Source organism: Schistocerca piceifrons, chromosome 3 (assembly GCF_021461385.2).
Source record: "Schistocerca piceifrons isolate TAMUIC-IGC-003096 chromosome 3, iqSchPice1.1, whole genome shotgun sequence".
In the NCBI taxonomy this organism is placed as follows: Eukaryota; Metazoa; Arthropoda; class Insecta; order Orthoptera; family Acrididae; genus Schistocerca; species Schistocerca piceifrons.
The window spans coordinates 690131013-690149282 of NC_060140.1; the positions used below are offsets into that span (position 1 = coordinate 690131013).

Consider the following 18270-nt stretch of genomic DNA (forward strand, 5'->3'; position numbering starts at 1 on the left):
CGACTACTTTCCATTATTCTCGTTTTGCTTTTGGTGATGTTCATTTTATATCCTCCTTTCAAGACACTGTCCATTCCAATCAACTGCTCTTCCAAGTACTTTGCTGTCTCTGACAGAATTACAATGTCATCGGCGAACTCAAAGTTTTTATTTATTCTCCATGGATTTTAATACCTACTCCGAATTTATCTTTTCTTTCCTTCACTGCTTGCTCAATATACAGATTGAATAACATTGGGGAGAGGCTACAACCCTGTCTCACTCCCTTCCCAACCACTGCTTCCCTTTCATGTCCCTCAACTCTTATAACTGCCATATGGTTTCTGTATAAATTGTAAATAGCCTTTCGCTCCCTGTATTTTACCCCTGCCACCTTCAGAATTTGAAAGAGAGTATTCCAATCAACATTGTCAAAAGCGTTCTCTAAGTCTACAAATGCTAGAAACGTAAGATTGCCTTCCCTAACTCTAGCTTCTAAGATAAGTTGCCTCACGTGTTCCAACATTTCTACGGAATCCTAACTGATCTTCCCCGACGTCGGCTTCTACTAGTTTTTCCATTCGTCTGTAAAGAAATTACGTTAGTATTTTGCAGCCGTGACTGATAGTTCGGTAACTTTCACGTCTGTCAACACCTGCTTTCTTTGGGATTTGAATTATTATATTCATCTTGAAGTCTGATGGTATTTCACCTGTCTCATACATCTTGCTCACCAGATGGTAGAGTTTTATCAGGACTGGCTCTACGAAGGCCGTCAGTAGTTCTAATGGAATGTTGTTTACTCCCGGGGCCTTGTTTCGACTCAGGTCTTTCAGTGCTCTGGCAAACTCTGCACGCAGTATCGTATCTCCCATTTCATCTTCATCTGCATCCTCTCCCTTTTCCATAATATTGTCCTCAAGTACATCGCCCTTGTATAGACCCTCTACATACTCCTTCCACCTTTTTGCTTTCCCTTCTTTGCTTAGAACAGGGTTTCCATCTGAGCTCTTGATATTCATGCAAGTGGTTCTCTTTTCTCCAAAGGTCTCTTTAATATTCCCGTAGGCAGTATCTGTCTTACCCCTAGTGATATGCATTTCTACATCCTTACATTTGGCCTCTAGCCATCCCTGGTAAGCCATTTGCACTTCCTGTCGATCTCATTTTTGAGACGTTTGTATTCCTTTTTGCCTGCTTCATTTACTGCATTTTTATATTTTCTCCTTTCATCAATTAAATTCAATATTTCTTTTGTTACCCAAGGATTTCTACTAGCCCTTGTCTTTTTACCTACTTGATCCTCTGCTGCCTTCACTACTTCATCCCTCAAAGCTACCCATTCTTCTTCTACAGTATTTATTTCCCCCATTCCTGTCAATTGTTCCCTTATGCTCTCCCTGAAACTCTGTGCAACCTCTCGTTCTCTCAGTTCATCCAGGTCCCATATCCTTAAATTCCCACTTTTTTGCAGTTTCTTCAGTTTTAATCTACAGTTCATAACCAATAGATTGTGGTCAGAGTCCACATCTGCCCCTGGAAATGTCTTAAAATTTAAAACCTGGTTCCTAAATCTCTGTCTTACCATTATATAATCTATCTGAAATCTGTCAGTATCTCCAGGGTCCTTCCATGTATACAATCTTCTTTCATGATTCTTGAACCAAGTGTTAGCTATAATTAAGTCATGCTCTGTGCAAAATTCTACCAGGCGGCTTCCTCTTGCATTTCTTAGCCCCAATCCATATTCACCTACTATGTTTCCTTCTCTTCCTTTTCCTACTGTCGATTTCCAGTCACCCATGACTATTAAATTTTTGTCTCCCTTCACTATCTGAATAATTTCTTTTGTCTCATCATACATTTCATCAATCTCTTCGTCATCTGTGGAGCTAGTCGGAATATAAACTTGAAATACTGTGGTAGGTGTGGGCTTTGTATCTACCTTGGCTGCAATAATGTGTTCACTATGCTGTTTGTAGTAGCTTACCCGCATTCTTATTTTTTTATTCATTATTAAGCTTACTCTTGCATTACCCCTATTTGATTTTGTATTTATAACCCTGTATTCACCTGACCAAAAGTCTTGTTCCTCCTGCCACCGAACTTCACTGATTCCTGCTATATGTAACTTTAACCTATCCATTTCCCTTTTTAAATTTTTTCACCTACCTGCCCGATTAAGGGCTCTGACATTCCACGCTCCGTTCCGTAGAACGCCAGTTTTGTTTCTCATAATAACGACGTCCTCTTGAGTAGTCCCCAACCGGAGATCCGAATGGGGGACTATTTTACCTCCGGAATATTTTACCCTAGAGGACGTCATCATCATTTCACCGTACAGTAAAGCTGCATGCCCTCGGGAAAAATTACGGCTGTAGTTTCCCATTGCTTTCAGCCGTTCGCAGTACCACCACAGCAAGGACGTTTTGGTTAGTGTTACAAGGCCAGATCAGTCAATCATCCAGACTGTTGCCCCTGCAACTACTGAAAAGGCTGCTGCCCCTCTTCAGGAATCACACGTTTGTCTGGCCTCTCAACAGATACCCCTCCGTTGTGATTGCACCTACGGTACGGCTATGTGTATCGCTGCGGCACGCAAGCTTCCCCACCAACGGCAAGGTCCATGGCTCATGGGGTGGGGAGGGGGGGGTTAAGTAAGAATGAAATAATTACAACTCCAAAGAAAGAAGGTGCTGACAGGCATGAATATTACGGGACTATTAGTTCAATAACTCATGATTGCAAAATACTAAGCGAATTCTTTACATAGGAATAGAAAAAGTGGTAGAATCCGACCTCTGGGGAGATCAGTTTGGATTACGCAGAAATGTAGTAACTTACGAGACGGTACTGATCCTACGACTTCATAGAAGATGCGTTAAGGGAAAGGCAAAGCTACGTTTATAGTATTTGTGTTCCTAGAGGAAGCTTTTGAGAAAGTTGACTGAAAAACACTTTGGAAACACAGAAGGTAACAAAGCGAAAGTCTGCTTACAACTTGTAACCAGACGGAAGTTATAAAAGTCGAAGAGTATGAAAGGGAATCATTGGTTAAGAAGAGCATGAGATAGGGTTGTAACCTACCCAGGTATTATAAAAACTGTACACTGAACAAGAAGTAAGGGAAACCAAACAAAAATTTGGAAAAGGGATTAAAGTTCTGGGAGAAGAAACAAAAACGTCGAGCTTTGCCCATGACATTTTAAGTCTGTAACGATGGCAAAGGACTTGGAAGAGCAGTTCAACGTAATGGACAGCGTATTGAAAAAGATGTACGTTAACAAAAGCAGAACAAGGACTATGGAGTGTAGTTCGAATGAAATCAGGTGATGCCAAGGGAGTTACCTTAGACTCGAGACACTAAATATAGTAGATGAGTCTTGCTATTTGGGCGGTATAATAACTGATTACGGCCAAATTAGAGAGGATATACAATGGAGACCGGCACTGGAAAGCTAAGCGTTTCTCAAGAATAGAAATTTGTTAACTTCGAATATTAACATCGAATACAGATTTAAGTAATTTATTAGCTAGAGTTTCTGCTAGGGTTGGAAAAAATGTTTTTATTACTGAATAGTTTCGAATACTTTTGTTCATTCTCAAACCATTATCTACATTAGAGAGCACAATGTCATTAACGAAACATGAAATACAACGTTTCCACACATTTTGCGTGCACAGAATACAGCCGTGCAATAATTTTTTTATGACATACCTGCATTTGTAATGTTTTACTGTACATAATACATTTTTTTACATCATATCAGTATTAAAAGTGTTAATTGACCGAAATACGATTGTCGTGATACATTTAAAATTTGCTAGGAGTCTTTAGTTGTTTATACGTAAAACTTTAGAGGCGCTTCCTGTTGTTTATTATGTGTCCATATCCTTTGTCTCTCAGAAATCGTTATGTTACAACTAAAAACATACACTGAAGGGACAAAGAAACTGGTACACCTGCCTAACATCGTCTAGGGCACCTGCGCGCACGCGGAAGTCCCACAACACAATGTGGCATGGAATCAACTAATGTCTGAAGTATTGCTGGAGGGAACTGATACCATGAATCCTGCAGGGCTGTCCATTAATCCGTAAAAGGGGATGGAGATCTCTTCTGAACAGCACATTGCAAGGCATCCCAGATATGCTCAATAATATTCATGTCTGGGGAGTTGGGTGGCGGTGGTGGTGGTGATTAGTGTTTAACGTCCCGTCGACAACGAGGTCATTAGAGACGGAGCGCAAGCTCGGGTGAGGGAAGGATGGGGAAGGAAATCGGCCGTGCCCTTTCAGAGGAACCATCCCGGCATTTGCCTGAAGCGATTTAGGGAAATCACGGAAAACCTAAATCAGGATGGCCGGAGACGGGATTGAACCGTCGTCCTCCCGAATGCGAGTCCAGTGTGCTAACCACTGCGCCACCTCGCTCGGTAGTTGGGTGGCCAGTGGACGTGTTTGAACTCAGAAGAGTGTTCCTGAATCCACTCTATAGCAGTTCTGGGCGTGGGGGTGTCGCATTGTCCTGGTGGAATTGTTCATGTCTGTCGAAATCACAATAGACATTAATGGATGCAAGTGATCAGACAGGAGACTTATGTACGTGTCACCTGTCAAAGTAGTATTTAGACACATCGGGGGTCCCAAATCACTACTACTACACGCGCCCCACAACATTACAGTGGCTCCACCAGCTTGAAAAGTCCCCTGCTGACATACAGGGTCCATGCATTCATGAGATTGGCTCTATACCTGTACAAGTCCAGCCGCTGGATACAATTTGAAACGAGATTCGTCCGACCAGGCAACATGTTTCCAGTCACCAACAGTCAAATGTCGATGTTGACGTTCCCAGGCAAAGCGTAAAGCTTTGTGTCGTGTAGTCATCAAGAGTACAGGAGTAGGCCTTTGGCTCCGGAATCCCATATCGTTGAATGTTTCGCACGCCGACACTTGTTAATGGCTCAGCGTTGAAACCTGCAGCTATGTAGGATTGCACTTCTGTCATGTTGAGTGATTCTCTTCGGTCGTCGTTCGTCCCATTCTTGCAGGATTTTTTTTCCGGGCGCAGCGATGTCGGAGATTTTGTGTTTATCGGACTCCTAATATTCACGCTACACTCGTGAAATAATCGCACGCGAAAATCCCCACTTCATCGTTACCACGGAGATGCTGTGTCCCGTCGGTCGTGCGCCGACTATAACACGACGTTCTAACTCACTTACATATTAATAACAAGCCCTTCTAGTAGTAGTAACCGATGTAGAAACTGCACCAGACACTTATTGTCTTATCTACATCTACATGGGTACTCTGCAAATCACATTTAAGTGCCTGGCAGAGGTTTCATCGAACCACCTTCACAATTCTCTATTATTCTAATCTCGTATAGCGCGCGGAAAAAATGAACACCTATATCTTTCCGTACAAGCTCTGATTTCCCTTATTTTATCGTGGTGATCGTTCCGCCCTATGTAGGTCGGTGTCAACAAAATACATTCGCATTCGGAGGAGAAAGTTGGTGATTGGAATTTCGTGAGAAGATTCCGTCGCAAGGAAATACCCCTTTCTTTTAATGATTTCCAGCCCAAATCCTTTATCATTTCTGTGACAGTCTCTCCCATATTTCGCGATAATACAAAACGTGTTGCCTTTCTTTGAACTTTTTCGATGTACTCCGTCAGTCCTACCTGGTAAGGATCCCACACCGCGAAGCAGTATTCTAAAAGAGGACGGACAAGCGTAGTGTAGGCAGTCTCCTTAGTAGCTCTGTTACATTTTCTAAGTGTCCTGCCAAACCATTCAGATATTTTTTGTAAATCGTTTTGCAGTTTTTTTTGTCTTCTGATGACTTTATTAGTCGATAAACGACAGCGTCATCCGCAAACAACCAAAGGCGTTGTAGACCGCAGCGTCAAATTCTGCCTGTTTACATATCTGTGTATTGGAATACGCGTGCTTCAGTGCATCTACAATTTTACACTGGGATTTATGAAGGAAGGTTTTTCTCTGGACCTAACTGCAAACTTTTATCATATGCTATACTTTTCAGTGACGTCATTGCATACAGTCGAATGACACAGGCTGGTGCTTTTGCTTGTTGCAGCTGAGCAACGATATTGGCTACGTGCTGTACTCGGCGCTGGGCTCGTTCTACATCCCGAGCTGCATCATGGTGTTCGTCTACATCCGCATCTACTACGCGGCCAAAGCGCGCGCGCGCCGCGGCATCCGCAAGCCGCCGCGGCGACCGCCGCCCGACGACAAGTGCACCTCCTTCACCACGACGCCCGCCTCGCCCGGCGCCGGCGCAGACACCGAGGCCACGCCTGCCTCCGCCGCCGGTGCGTACTCTTTGTCTCTCTACCCACTAGCCGTTTGGGAAGAAAGAGTATCTACTAACTCTACCTATTGGCAGGAACAGGTATGGGATACGGGGGATACTGCAAGGGACTTCTGAGCGACCGTTAGATGGAGTTCGATATGTAATATCTAGTTAATTTACAGTGTCCAATCACATAAATGTGACTACCTGTCACGAGCCTAAATAACCAACTTCCCTACCATTGCGAGAATGCAGGAAGTCAATGAGGTTATGGATGATACTGACGAGAAGTTGGAGCCTTGGCCACTGTAGTGCGTTGATCAACTGCACCAAGTTTCTCAGTTGAGGATCCACGGCGCGAACACCCTAAGCAGCTTCTCGATTGGATTTAAATGTGGAGTGTTCGATGGCCGAGCGACTACGGTAACTCATCCTGGTGTTCTGCGAAACCACGCACGTACACTGCGAGATGTGTGATACATTGCGTGGTCCTGCTGGTAGATGCCATCGTACCGAGGAAAAATTAACTACCTATAGTTTGGATGTGGTTCGCAAGGATAGTTGGGCACTTATGTTGATCCACTGTGCGTTCCAGTATCAACCATAGAATACCCTCAGGCCTGGACCTTTCCGACGATTGTTGCAGTGAGTTGGCTTTAAGACGTTTCACGCTGTAAACGCCAACGGTCATGTGCGATGGTGCATGAAACGTCATACATCTGAAAAGACTACCAGTCGTCACTCAGTGGACGTCCAGTTGCAGTAGTGACATACAAATTCCAGCCTTCGTCGCCGAAGGGTAGTAGCCAGAATGGATACATGAACCAGGCGTCGTCCAGAAGACACGGTCAGCAGGTCCTTGATTAAGGGTCGTCAGTTGCTCAACAGCTGCACGTTTGTTCGCCCGTCCACGGCTCCGCAGCCGTTCTTCACTCTTGTCATATATGGCCCGTCGTGCATCACGGTTACCTCGACGTTGGGTTTCGGCAGCGCCATCTTGTCATGCAGGGTGCACTTAAACCAGAACGGCACGCGTAAAATTTAAAAACTAGCCGTTTTCTAAATGCACCCACCCTTGGCCGGAAGGCTGTTTTGGACGTTGGATAAATACGAGCTTCGTTTCCACATTACGACAGTGACAACTACTTTCCGAATCCCCCGATACACATATATGCCCTCCACTGCTGGTGGTGTTGACTACACGTTGAGGTCAAACATAGGCGGTGGTCGCATTAATATGACTCGGCCGCGTATCTGTATTCTGTGTATTGTAGGACTTTATGTGTACCTGTACAATGACATGACTACTCTGCAGAGTGTAAGCTCTCACACTTAAGTATTTGGTACAGGGTTCATACTACCACTTTCAGAATATTTCTAGAATATTCCACTCCCGAATGAAACGTGCCAATATGTTTCACTGCGAGCATTTGCGAGGATTGTCCTGAAAGTAAGTTCCGATCGGTTGCGAAATGGAAACCACAGTGAAAACAAGAAAAGTTAGGTACACCCTCCACGTACTTCTCTACATAGTGGCCACTCCAGATTCGAGTGTTGTCATAGTGTTGTATCAACTTTCCAATATCCTCGTCGTAAAAAGCAGCCGCCGGTGATTTCGGCCCGTTATCTGCACTGGTCTGCAGCTCGTTGTCTGTGGAAAAATTTTGTCTTCATAGCCAGCGGTTCCTGTGAGCAGAAATGAGACTCAGGGGGAGCCAATTACGGACTGTATTGTTGGTGATCAAACACTTCTCATCGGAAACGCTGCAGGAGCGTCATCGTTGCCCCTGCAGTGTGGCCGAGAATTGACATGAAAAAGGAACTGCTCGACAGTTGTGTTATGTGGGCTGCATGACACAGGCGAAATCTCTAATCAGCTCTCATACTTGGCGGGAGATGCTATTCGCTACGGATCTTTACGTGCTCACTGTTCACTCAAAACTGAAAAGAGCGACGCGACACGATCGACGGACATACTAGAGACACTGCCCAACACATCTGTGCAAAGCTTTACTTGATTTTTCCAGTGGTTTCCATTTCGTGACCGATCGGAACTTACTTGCTGGACAACCCTCGTATTTCGCATATTTTATTGTGATGATCATTTCTCCCTATGTAGGTTGGAGTCAATAAAAGATGTTCACATTTGGAGGACATTGTCGGGCCTTGTAACTTCACGAAAAGATATCGCCACAAAGGAAAACTGTCTAACAACTGCCACCCTAACTAGCGTACCACACCTGTGAAGCACTCTCCCCTATGTTGCGATAATACAAACGATCTGTCCTTTGAACGCTTTCGATGTCCTCCGCTGGTCCTATGTGCTAAAGATCACATACCGTCCAGCGCTACTGCAGAAGAGAACGCACAAGCGTAGTGTAGGCAGTCACGTTGGTAGATTTGTTTCGTTTTCTAAGTGTTCTTTTAATAAAAGACTGCTTTTGTTTCCTCTTCCCCACATCATATTCAATCTGATAGTTCTAAAATTTTTTCGTTGTTTTAAATCACTAGATGTTTAGGGGAATCGACTGCCTTGAAATTTGTGTGAGCTATTGTGTGGCGGCGAATTATTAGATTCTTCTTAGTACTCAAATGAAGGACCTAACACTTTCTATTTATTAGGGCATTTTCCACTTTCGCACCGTACAGATACTTGTAAAACTCGTTTGTCATGTCGTGCTGCTATTCTGATGATTCTAGAAGGTAAACGACAGTATCATCTTCAAACAAAGACAGCTGCTCTGTGTATTAATCAATGCACGTACATTAAGAACAGTAGGTGGCATATAAGACTTCTTTAGGAAAATGCAGGTATCACTTCTCTTTCACTAAATGACTTCTCGTCAATCACTACGAACAATAAATCACGAATTCAGTACTCCATAAGAGTGATGATGGTGATGATGATGAAGTCCCACACTCCTTGACAGAGCGTAGGGGAACGATGCGGGAGACCCGCACCGCCGTACTAGGCAAGGTCCTAGTGGAGGTGGTTTGCCATTGCCTTCCTCCGTCCATAGTTGTAATCCGCTGAATTACAGACCCGTATCACTGACGTCGCTTTACAGTAGGATTTTTGAACGTACGCTGTGTTCGAGCATGAAGATTTACCTCGAAGATAACGGTCTATTGACACACAGTAAGCAAAGATTAAGAAAATATCGTTCTTATGAAACACATCTAGCTCGTTATTCGCACGATGTAATGAGTGCTATCGACAGGGCATGCTGTTGAAAGGGCACCTCAAACTTATTCCATATTTCTAGATTTCCAGAAGGCTCCTGACACTGTTTCACACAAGAGACTTCTAATAAAATTGCGTGGCTATAGAGTATTGCTTCAGCTGTACGATTGTATTCGTGATTATCCGTCAGAAAGCTTACAGTTGGTAGTAACTGGTTGGAAGTCAATGATTGAAACACGAGTGAAAATCTGGTATCCGTCAAAGAAGTGTTATAGGACACAATATGAGCAACCCTCTTAGATTGTTTGCTGATGATGCTGACATTTACCCTCTAGTAAAACCATCGGAAATTCAAAACCAATTGCAAAATGATGTAGACATGATATTTGAATGTTAAGAAAAGTGCCAGTTGTCTCCCAATTAGGGAAAGTGTGAGGTCACACACATAAGTACATAAAGGATTCGGTTAAATTTCGTTTACACAATAAATCACACAAATTTAAAGACTGTCAACTCGAGTTAATACTTAGAAAACACAATTACGAATAACTTAAGCTGGAACGACCATATAGTTAAAGATGTGGGGAAGGCAAAACAAAGACCGCGTTTTATTGGCAGAACACTTTGCAGATGCAACAGGCCCACTAAAGAGACTGTACCCATTGCGTTTTTTGTCCTCTGCTAGAGTACTGTTGTACGTTGAGAGATTCTCACTAGATAGGATTGATGGTGGACATCGAAAATATCCAAAAAGAAGGGCAACGCGTTTTACGTATATTGCCGCGAAATAAGGGAGAAAGTGTCGCGAGTATAATAATCGAGTTGAGATTGGCAGTCGTTAAAACAAAGGCGTTTTGTTTTACGGCGAGATCTTCTCACGAAATTTCAATCACCAACATTCTCCTATGAATGTGAAGATATTTTGTTGCCGCCAACCTAGATGGAAGAAATCATCATCGTAATAAAATAAACTAAACCAGAGCTTCTACAGAAAGATTTACGTGTTCATTCTTTCCCCACTCGCTGCTAGAGAGCGAAATGGTAGAGTAACAGGTCCAAGGTGGTTCGATGAACCCTCTGCCAGGCATTTAATTGTAAATTGGAGAGTAGTGATGTAGATGGCAGAAAATAGGAGCGCATGGAGAATTACCATATGAAAACCCGCCATTGGCCAGAACACTAAAGAACACATGTGCTTGCTTTTAGCAATTTCTTGCCCTTATCAGTCCTCGCTCTCATAGAATTAATGCTTTCTGTTTGAGATTCATTAGATTCATACAGCAGTTTTAGCTACCTTTTATTCTCGTGTATCATCATTGCTTTAGACTGCGTTTCCAATTGGTGTTGCCTTGAAGTTTCCTCGAGTGGGGTATCCGTTAAGATAGAAATACAAAATAGTGCGTAAGCCTGTCGAAACACACATGCGTAAACGTCTCCATCGCCATGTTTGCATTAGTTTCGAAACTACAGTAGCAACTTTCAGGCTTTCGAATTATACTAATCTACCATGTAAAGCAGAATTATCTTTTGTTCATTTACTCTAAATTCTAAAAGGTACCCTCAAAAATGTGTGTGAAATCTTATGGGACTTAACTGCTAAGGTCATCAGTCCCTAAGCTTACACACTACTTAACGTAAATTAACCTAAGGACAAACACACACACATTCATCCCCGAGGGAGGACTCGAACCTCCGTCGGGACCAGCCAGAGGTCCCCTCCATAGCACCTTCAATATTTGGTAACAAAATTTGCTCACATTGCACAAAAACACAGCTAAGCTCTTCGCGTGAAGACGTACGCTCAGATGGTGCCGTAAAGTTTGTGGGAGCCCTCAGTAGATGACTGCACTGATCTTCCACTGTCGCTCTAACAAGAATGGTTCTTGACAAAAGTGCTCTGCTTATACGTGGTCCCTGAACAAATGTGTCCCCGTCTCCCATAAATTACATAATTTTATTTCAGATAGTTCTTCCAACTACGAGTGTTTTCTGTTTATTGGCATCCATAATCCTCCACATTATTATAAATAATATTTTCCTCTAGGACTCTTATTAAATGTGTGTACTTGTGTACAGTAGCGGATTTGAGCTGTTGTGCTATTTTAAAGTAACAGTCATTATGAAGTCGGCTGACGAGTTATCATTCCTGTTAAGAGGCCATCCACCCATTTTTAATCATTATTACGTGTTTCATTCACAGTCCAGCCAGGCTGCCACGAGAATAATGAACTCAAGAGGAATGAATATGCTATCTCTTTAGAATGGCATATAGCCCAAAATCGCAGTTGTAAATAAATAAACACATTTAATAGGAGTCCAGGTGCAAAGTGTCAGTTGTAAAGTTAGTCCCACAGATTATTTGGCAATAGTATTTCCATTGTCAGCTTAAAATGAGAGAAAATTCAATTAGCAAATAGCTAATTTATATCTTTGGCAATGTGTTGACTATAGATCTGTTTTAAGAACGGGTCATACACTGTAAACACTGGTGTTTTCCATGTACATTCTACAGCCTCTGAATTACATAATGTTGCTATCGTGTCGGCGAGTGGAATATTTGAGGGTTTCACGTAAATAGGAAGAAGTTAGACCTTCAGGGGATGGCCTTTAATCTGAACAAAAGATGGTTGACTTTAGTGATGTCAACGCCGTTATTTGAGGTAAACTTGTTTTACATTAAAGGTAAAATTTTTTAGACTGTCAGACCGCCTCACGTTGCCGATGAGTTTCTTCTTACACAGTGGATGTTTCGACCACTGTGCTAAGATGTCCTTCTTGGCTGAGAAGTGCCAAAGACCAGTGTCACGTACGCTTACGAAAGGGAGTTTCCTGGCGCTTATTCTGAAGAAGTGGGGTTACTGGATAAAATTCTTCTGAGTTATATCGGTGGCCATTTCCAAAGGATAGAAAGCGAAAAATCAGAGGGAGAGAAAGGGGAAACGTTTATTATGGTCATGATGCACAGATGGCTTCCTGGTCGTAGTCTGTGTTCCTTTCATACTTTCTGTTTGACGGGGAGCCACAAAACTGGAAGCCTGTAGCCAACTTGTCTACTGAAACTGAATTCTTTCTAGTAAATCTTTTTTTTTTTGGACTTCCTTTCCATAAGTGTTGCTTTCCTTTGCTATATTACACCTATGCTGTTGAAATCAGTGTCTTGGCCGTATTTCGCCTAATTTTCCACTAACTCAGATTTCGTACTTTTTTTGACCGCGTGTAGCGTTCGTGTTTTTTAACAGGAGTTTCCGCTCTCCTTCAGTGATTTACACTGACTTACATACATCTAGAAAACTTAAAGGTAAGGACAGACCGCCAGACAATGATGACCACGAAGTGTTGATGTTCGTAATTGTCACCATCGAATACTGTGGACTATAGCAGGGTGTACACGATTACAATGCAGCTTGTTTTGTTTTTCATCACTCCTCCAAATGGTCCCACGCGGTCCTCCACGTTAACTTCTTTTGTGTCAGTCTCAGAGAAGGACCTACACCCAAGGCCATCATTTATGTGTTGTACGATATGTTCCAATCTTAAACCATCACTTATCTGTGGTATACATACTTCAAATGCCAGTCTTCGCCTAAAGTTTTTACCCTCTACAGCTCCCTCTAATTTAAAGCAAGTTATTCCCTGATGTATTAACATATGGCCTGTCACCTTACTCCTTGCTACAGTTAGTGTTGTGCATATTTTTCTTTCCTTACCAATTCTCTGTAGGACCTCATTTCTCATGAGACCCCTTAATTTTCAGGGATCTGCACCTACAACACCTCATCACTTCCGAATTGTGTAGGAATAATTTGAGGAGCAGCCCATGAGAACGATACTATAATATACTAAGATTTACTGTCAATACAAATTACCATACTTCAATTCTATTGGTCACATATTTGAAACGATCGACCGATATGGAAGTACCATGAAACAAAATGAGACCAGTTTTCGTGAGTTGCGCACAAATTGTCATCTGTCATGGTAATTCCCCAAAGCCTTTGGGATTCCTTTGTGTTCTACGGATGCCTGGACGGGTCATCGCATTATGGTGAAGTGTGAAAGAGGTGTTACTGCGTGTTACGTGTCTCTCATTACATTGCTCATAGAAATACGAGACGAGCTGAGGCTAATCACAGAATGGGCAACTCCTGGTTCTTTATAAATCTGAGATATCGATTTCGATGTAATGCTGATGACAATAGCAAAACAAGTATGTACATTAATGATGCAAGTAACTTTACCTATGATAGGAATTGAGTTTTTTGTGGGATACTAATTTATGATTCTCTAAACAAAGCTCAACAATGAAAACTTATTTTATTCACATCTAATGTTTTAATATATCGTGGGTTTCAGTAGTGACGCTACTGTTGAACGTTGAAGAAAAACGTATATCACAATCGAGTCGTGTTTAGTGAAGTGTACAAACTACACAATACTTTTTGTAGCAATATAAAGTGGCGTTTGCTTACGAACAGTTTATCCGTGACAAGAAACGTTTTCGTTTGGGGTAGCAGCGAAGAGTGTTGAAACTGAAGGAACGGTAAGATGTGTTTACAAACGAATCGGTACAATGGTGACGCATCATACCGCCAACTGTATTTCTTTGTTCCTGTAAACGCGATTTAAAATCGTGTTTCACTTCCTGTATTTTTGTCAGTGTGTTAAGAAAATGTCAGAGTTTGGCGAATTCCATTTATTCTGGACCGCTTCGAGATATCTAAGTTTTGTTTCTTCTTTCTCTTCATTTCTTGATTTATTGTAGGAGTACACATTTAAAGAATTATTTTTTCTATCACAGAGGGAAACTGAACGGCGAAATGTAAAAGAAATAATGCTGCATATGAAGAAGGCATGAACGGCGGAAGAAAATTTCCATTAAGGTTTTGTCTTTAGTCCAAGGACTTACAAAGCAGTTCGTTACGTAGTAAATACGTGCGCACAACTCTTTTCAGCAAAGTTTTACCATCACCAGTAGCTTTTATTTTAGCTCGCGCTCTCGTCTGAATTACGTAGAGTTATAGAGGATTTTTGTACCTTTTATATTAGTGTATTTCATACAGATTTGCTATTATTAGTTGCTCAATTGCCGTATGCTAAAACAATACATATAGCGTCTGTTATTTTTATGTTATTTTACCTGGCAATATCAGATGACTATCAAGAATACTGAAGTTAAAAGTAGGAGTCAAACTCCATTCTAAAGATCATATGATTCTGTTTTGGTTTGTCTGCCTTTCATTTGTATTCAAAAGCTGTAAAAGTGGAATGACACTTTGCCGAAGCGTGTCACTCTGCTCACCCAGCATCGACTACCACCACTCCCACTAATGCATATGGCAGATCCTGATTTGGTTTTCAAATCGTCTCACAAAACATTCGCGAAATATCACAAATGCTTCCTTAATTAAATACGAGATAGATTCACTTACAGTTCTTTTCAAAATTAATTATTCGGCTTCTGATTAATAACGGGACTATATTCTCTTCAGTATCTTTGTTCAGAATATGTACTTTTTTTCTTAGCGGGCAAGAATATTGTCTCGAAAACTATACAGTAATACTTAAAAGTGGGTAATTATTTTATTAGGATGGTGGGTAAGTTCGTAGCGTTTTTGTTTTGCATGTTGATATTCCAATTGCTATAGGTTTATTCATGGCTTGTCGTTTTCTACTTGTAGCTCACTGTTGCTGCTTGAGATTACATATTGTCATTTTGTCATTTGGTTATACTCAGCGGAGCTGTGGACGGACGCTATAAAATGGAGTACCGAGTGGAGAAATCGGAATTTTTGCGGCATGTTCTCCTGTTTGAGTTAAATTGAGAGGTAACAGCTGTGTAACCAGCCAGAAACATTTGAGCCTTGTACGGAGATAACACCATTGGACAGAGCTCGGTAAGGAAATGGTTTTCTAGTTTCAAGGAGCATCGTTTTGACATTAGTGACTCTCCAAGTCTAGGAAGACCATCGGCGTTTGATGAAGATTGTTGTGTCACATTAAGCTACAATGACCGACGTCAGTGTATGCGAGAACTACAGATATGATGAATCGTGAACAGTCCAGCATCGCGCGACATTTGCATGCAATAAGGAACTTTCAAAAATCGGGTTTACGGATACTGCGTGTTCTAAACCAAAAACACAGAAATCAGCGGGTGCCCACAAGTGCATCTGCTTGGTCGTCATCAATTGGCTCTTGAACAACACTGACCATTCCCCTCTTGTATCGTTACTGCTAACGAGATGTCTTTATGCTAACCTTGGGAAAATAAACGACTGGTTGAGCCCAAACAAAAGCAGAAACTCCCCGTACAAAGAGCTGCGCGCATCCACAAAAGATAATGTTATCTGGAGGAACAGCGACCATGTAGTGTGGTACGAATTTCTTCCCCTATGTCTAACCGCGCCGTCCCCGGTGGCCGAGCGGTTCTAGGCGCTTCAGTCTGGAATCGCGCGACCGCTACAGTCGCAGGTTCTAATCCTGCCTCGGGCATGGATGTGTGTGATGTCCTTAGGATAGTTAGGTCTAAGTTCTAGGGGACTGATGACCTCAGATGTTAAGTCCCATAGTGCTCAGAGCCATTTGAACCATTTGTGTAACCGTCACTGCTGACATTTATTGTCAACAACTGAGACGTCTTCTGAGCGCAGACCAAGAACAACGACCTGGAAGACAGCGTGAAGTGATGCCAGTCCACGGTAACACCCACCCGCATTCTGCTACGCTGACAAAAAACACTTTATAGGAGTTGGTTTAGGAAATCATTCCGCACCCACCTTATTTACGTGATCTTGCGCTCTCACATTTTCACCTTTTCCGCTTTCTGTCAAACAGCCCTCAAGCAATTTCCATTCCGGATGAAAATACGCTCCGAACGTGGCTCGACAAGTTATTCGCCTCAAAACAACATGATTTCTACAGTCACTGAATCGAAAAGTTACCCTAGCGTTGGTAAACTCTTATAAATAGTGAGAAAGACTGTATTATCGATGACTAAAGTCTCAGTTATGTGTGTCTCTTGTGTTTATTAAACGTATGGGAAAGCGCTACGAACTTATTCACTAAGCCCGTATACAAATATTCATTTTTAGGTCAGTGTCGTCTTCATTAATTAGTAAAACCATTGTCGACCACAAGATTTGTTTGAAGATAACCATGTTACCAGATGTGGTCCTAGTGTATGTGGTAAGCTCTTGTCTTTCTTCGACCTATACACTGACTGAAGCAGTAAATTATTGGGGAGTTTACCGTTTAACGTGAACTGCAAGAAAGGGCACAACTGGGTGTTTTTCATATTAATAGAGATAACATAGATGTCAACAGAAAAAACTGCAGGACCGACAGAAGGTTTGACTCCGGATCTTAGGGTTTGTACTCTGATATTTTATCCACTACACCTTCGACAGTCACTTCATTACTTTCACTTTCTACAGCTTGTAATACGTTTGACTATGTTTCTTTCCAGTTTCCAGCCGCCAGTATTCAAAATTTTATTGTTTCCAATTTTATGGAATTTATCTTCAAAACATCTTTGTGCAACGCAGTAGAACCACATAAGTTGAGGTTGTAATAATGTCCGGACTGATATAGTTTGAAAATTAGATTTGATTTTGAGAGAATTTTCGATAATCAGGCCTTCAAGTGTTAAAAACTGAGGTGACAACATTCATAGATTACCGATAAGCTCGTATACAAATGGCGGTGGGAGTGTCCACAAGTCTACAACAGAATACAACGTTCTGTTACCATCCGGTACTAACAAATACAATAACAGAAATGAGAACCTAAACTGAATTATGCTGGCCCCACATTAATAAGTAGGAGCCGCAAGGTAATATTTTGTTACTGAAATACAAGTTGGTGGCCGGAGCCGCCAATTAAACAAACATACGTGAGATGCCAAGGCGCCAGACGAAACGTACACAGCAATCACTCTCTCTGTGAAATTGTTAAGGAAACAGAGTAAAAATATCTCAATATAAGGAGGGGAAGATTGAGCCGACACAGATCAGTAAGTACGGTCAGGCAATTCAAATTGCGTAACGACTAACCAGAACGGCTGGCGATAGCGGAAGAATCTTGAGGAGGCAGCCCACACCTTCGTAGTAGTCTGCGGAAGCAAATAATAACTGTTCTCACCGTAGCAGGAGCCTGCTGCTGTCAACACTGATCTAGCAAAAGGGGAATGGATAGCTTCTAACGAATTCCGCCTGTGCCTCTCACACAAACACCGAGGCCATCATTTCGTAATTTCTTATGGGTTGGAACTAGCACGTTGCACCGTGCCAACAGCCCGTACTGAAACCTCCACAAGCAGCGGCGTTCCTCTCCAACCGAGCGTGTTTACTTCCTCATACAGGCCGCTTCTTTCCTCTGAAAGCACACACACAGTGAAACCTACATGCTATCACGTGGCAAGCCAATCCAAAACCCACAGCATCACCGTTCGCATTGACAGCCAAGGCGTAACTCTCTACTGCATACCCCTCCAAAGACTTTCCTCTGTGCTCACTAACCTCTGTGACGAAAGTTCACTAGTCGTAAATAGGAAAGATAAACTATGGCGATCAGCTATCCGGCTCACTCTGGTCCATATGAACCGATCATCGTCTGTAAATGGTTATCTTCGGTTACTTGGAGCCCATTTTCAGCCATTCGTGGGCTTCAGGTTTGCAAACAATGATAGACTTTGTTTTTGTCAGTGACGATGCGCCATGTCACTGGGCCACAATTGTTCACGAATGATTTGAAGAACATTCTGGACAGTTTGAGCGAATGA

General features: G+C 42.3%; 1 protein-coding gene across 1 annotated transcript in view; it reads left to right on the forward strand.

Moving 5' to 3' along the window:
• Positions 1-18270, forward strand: part of LOC124788965 (alpha-2B adrenergic receptor-like) — a 131648-nt gene that overhangs the window by 5685 nt on the left and 107693 nt on the right. The window contains exon 2 of the mRNA XM_047256255.1: positions 6089-6284. Coding sequence (XP_047112211.1) covers positions 6089-6284 — 196 coding nt within the window. The remainder of the gene's footprint in view (positions 1-6088; positions 6285-18270) is intronic.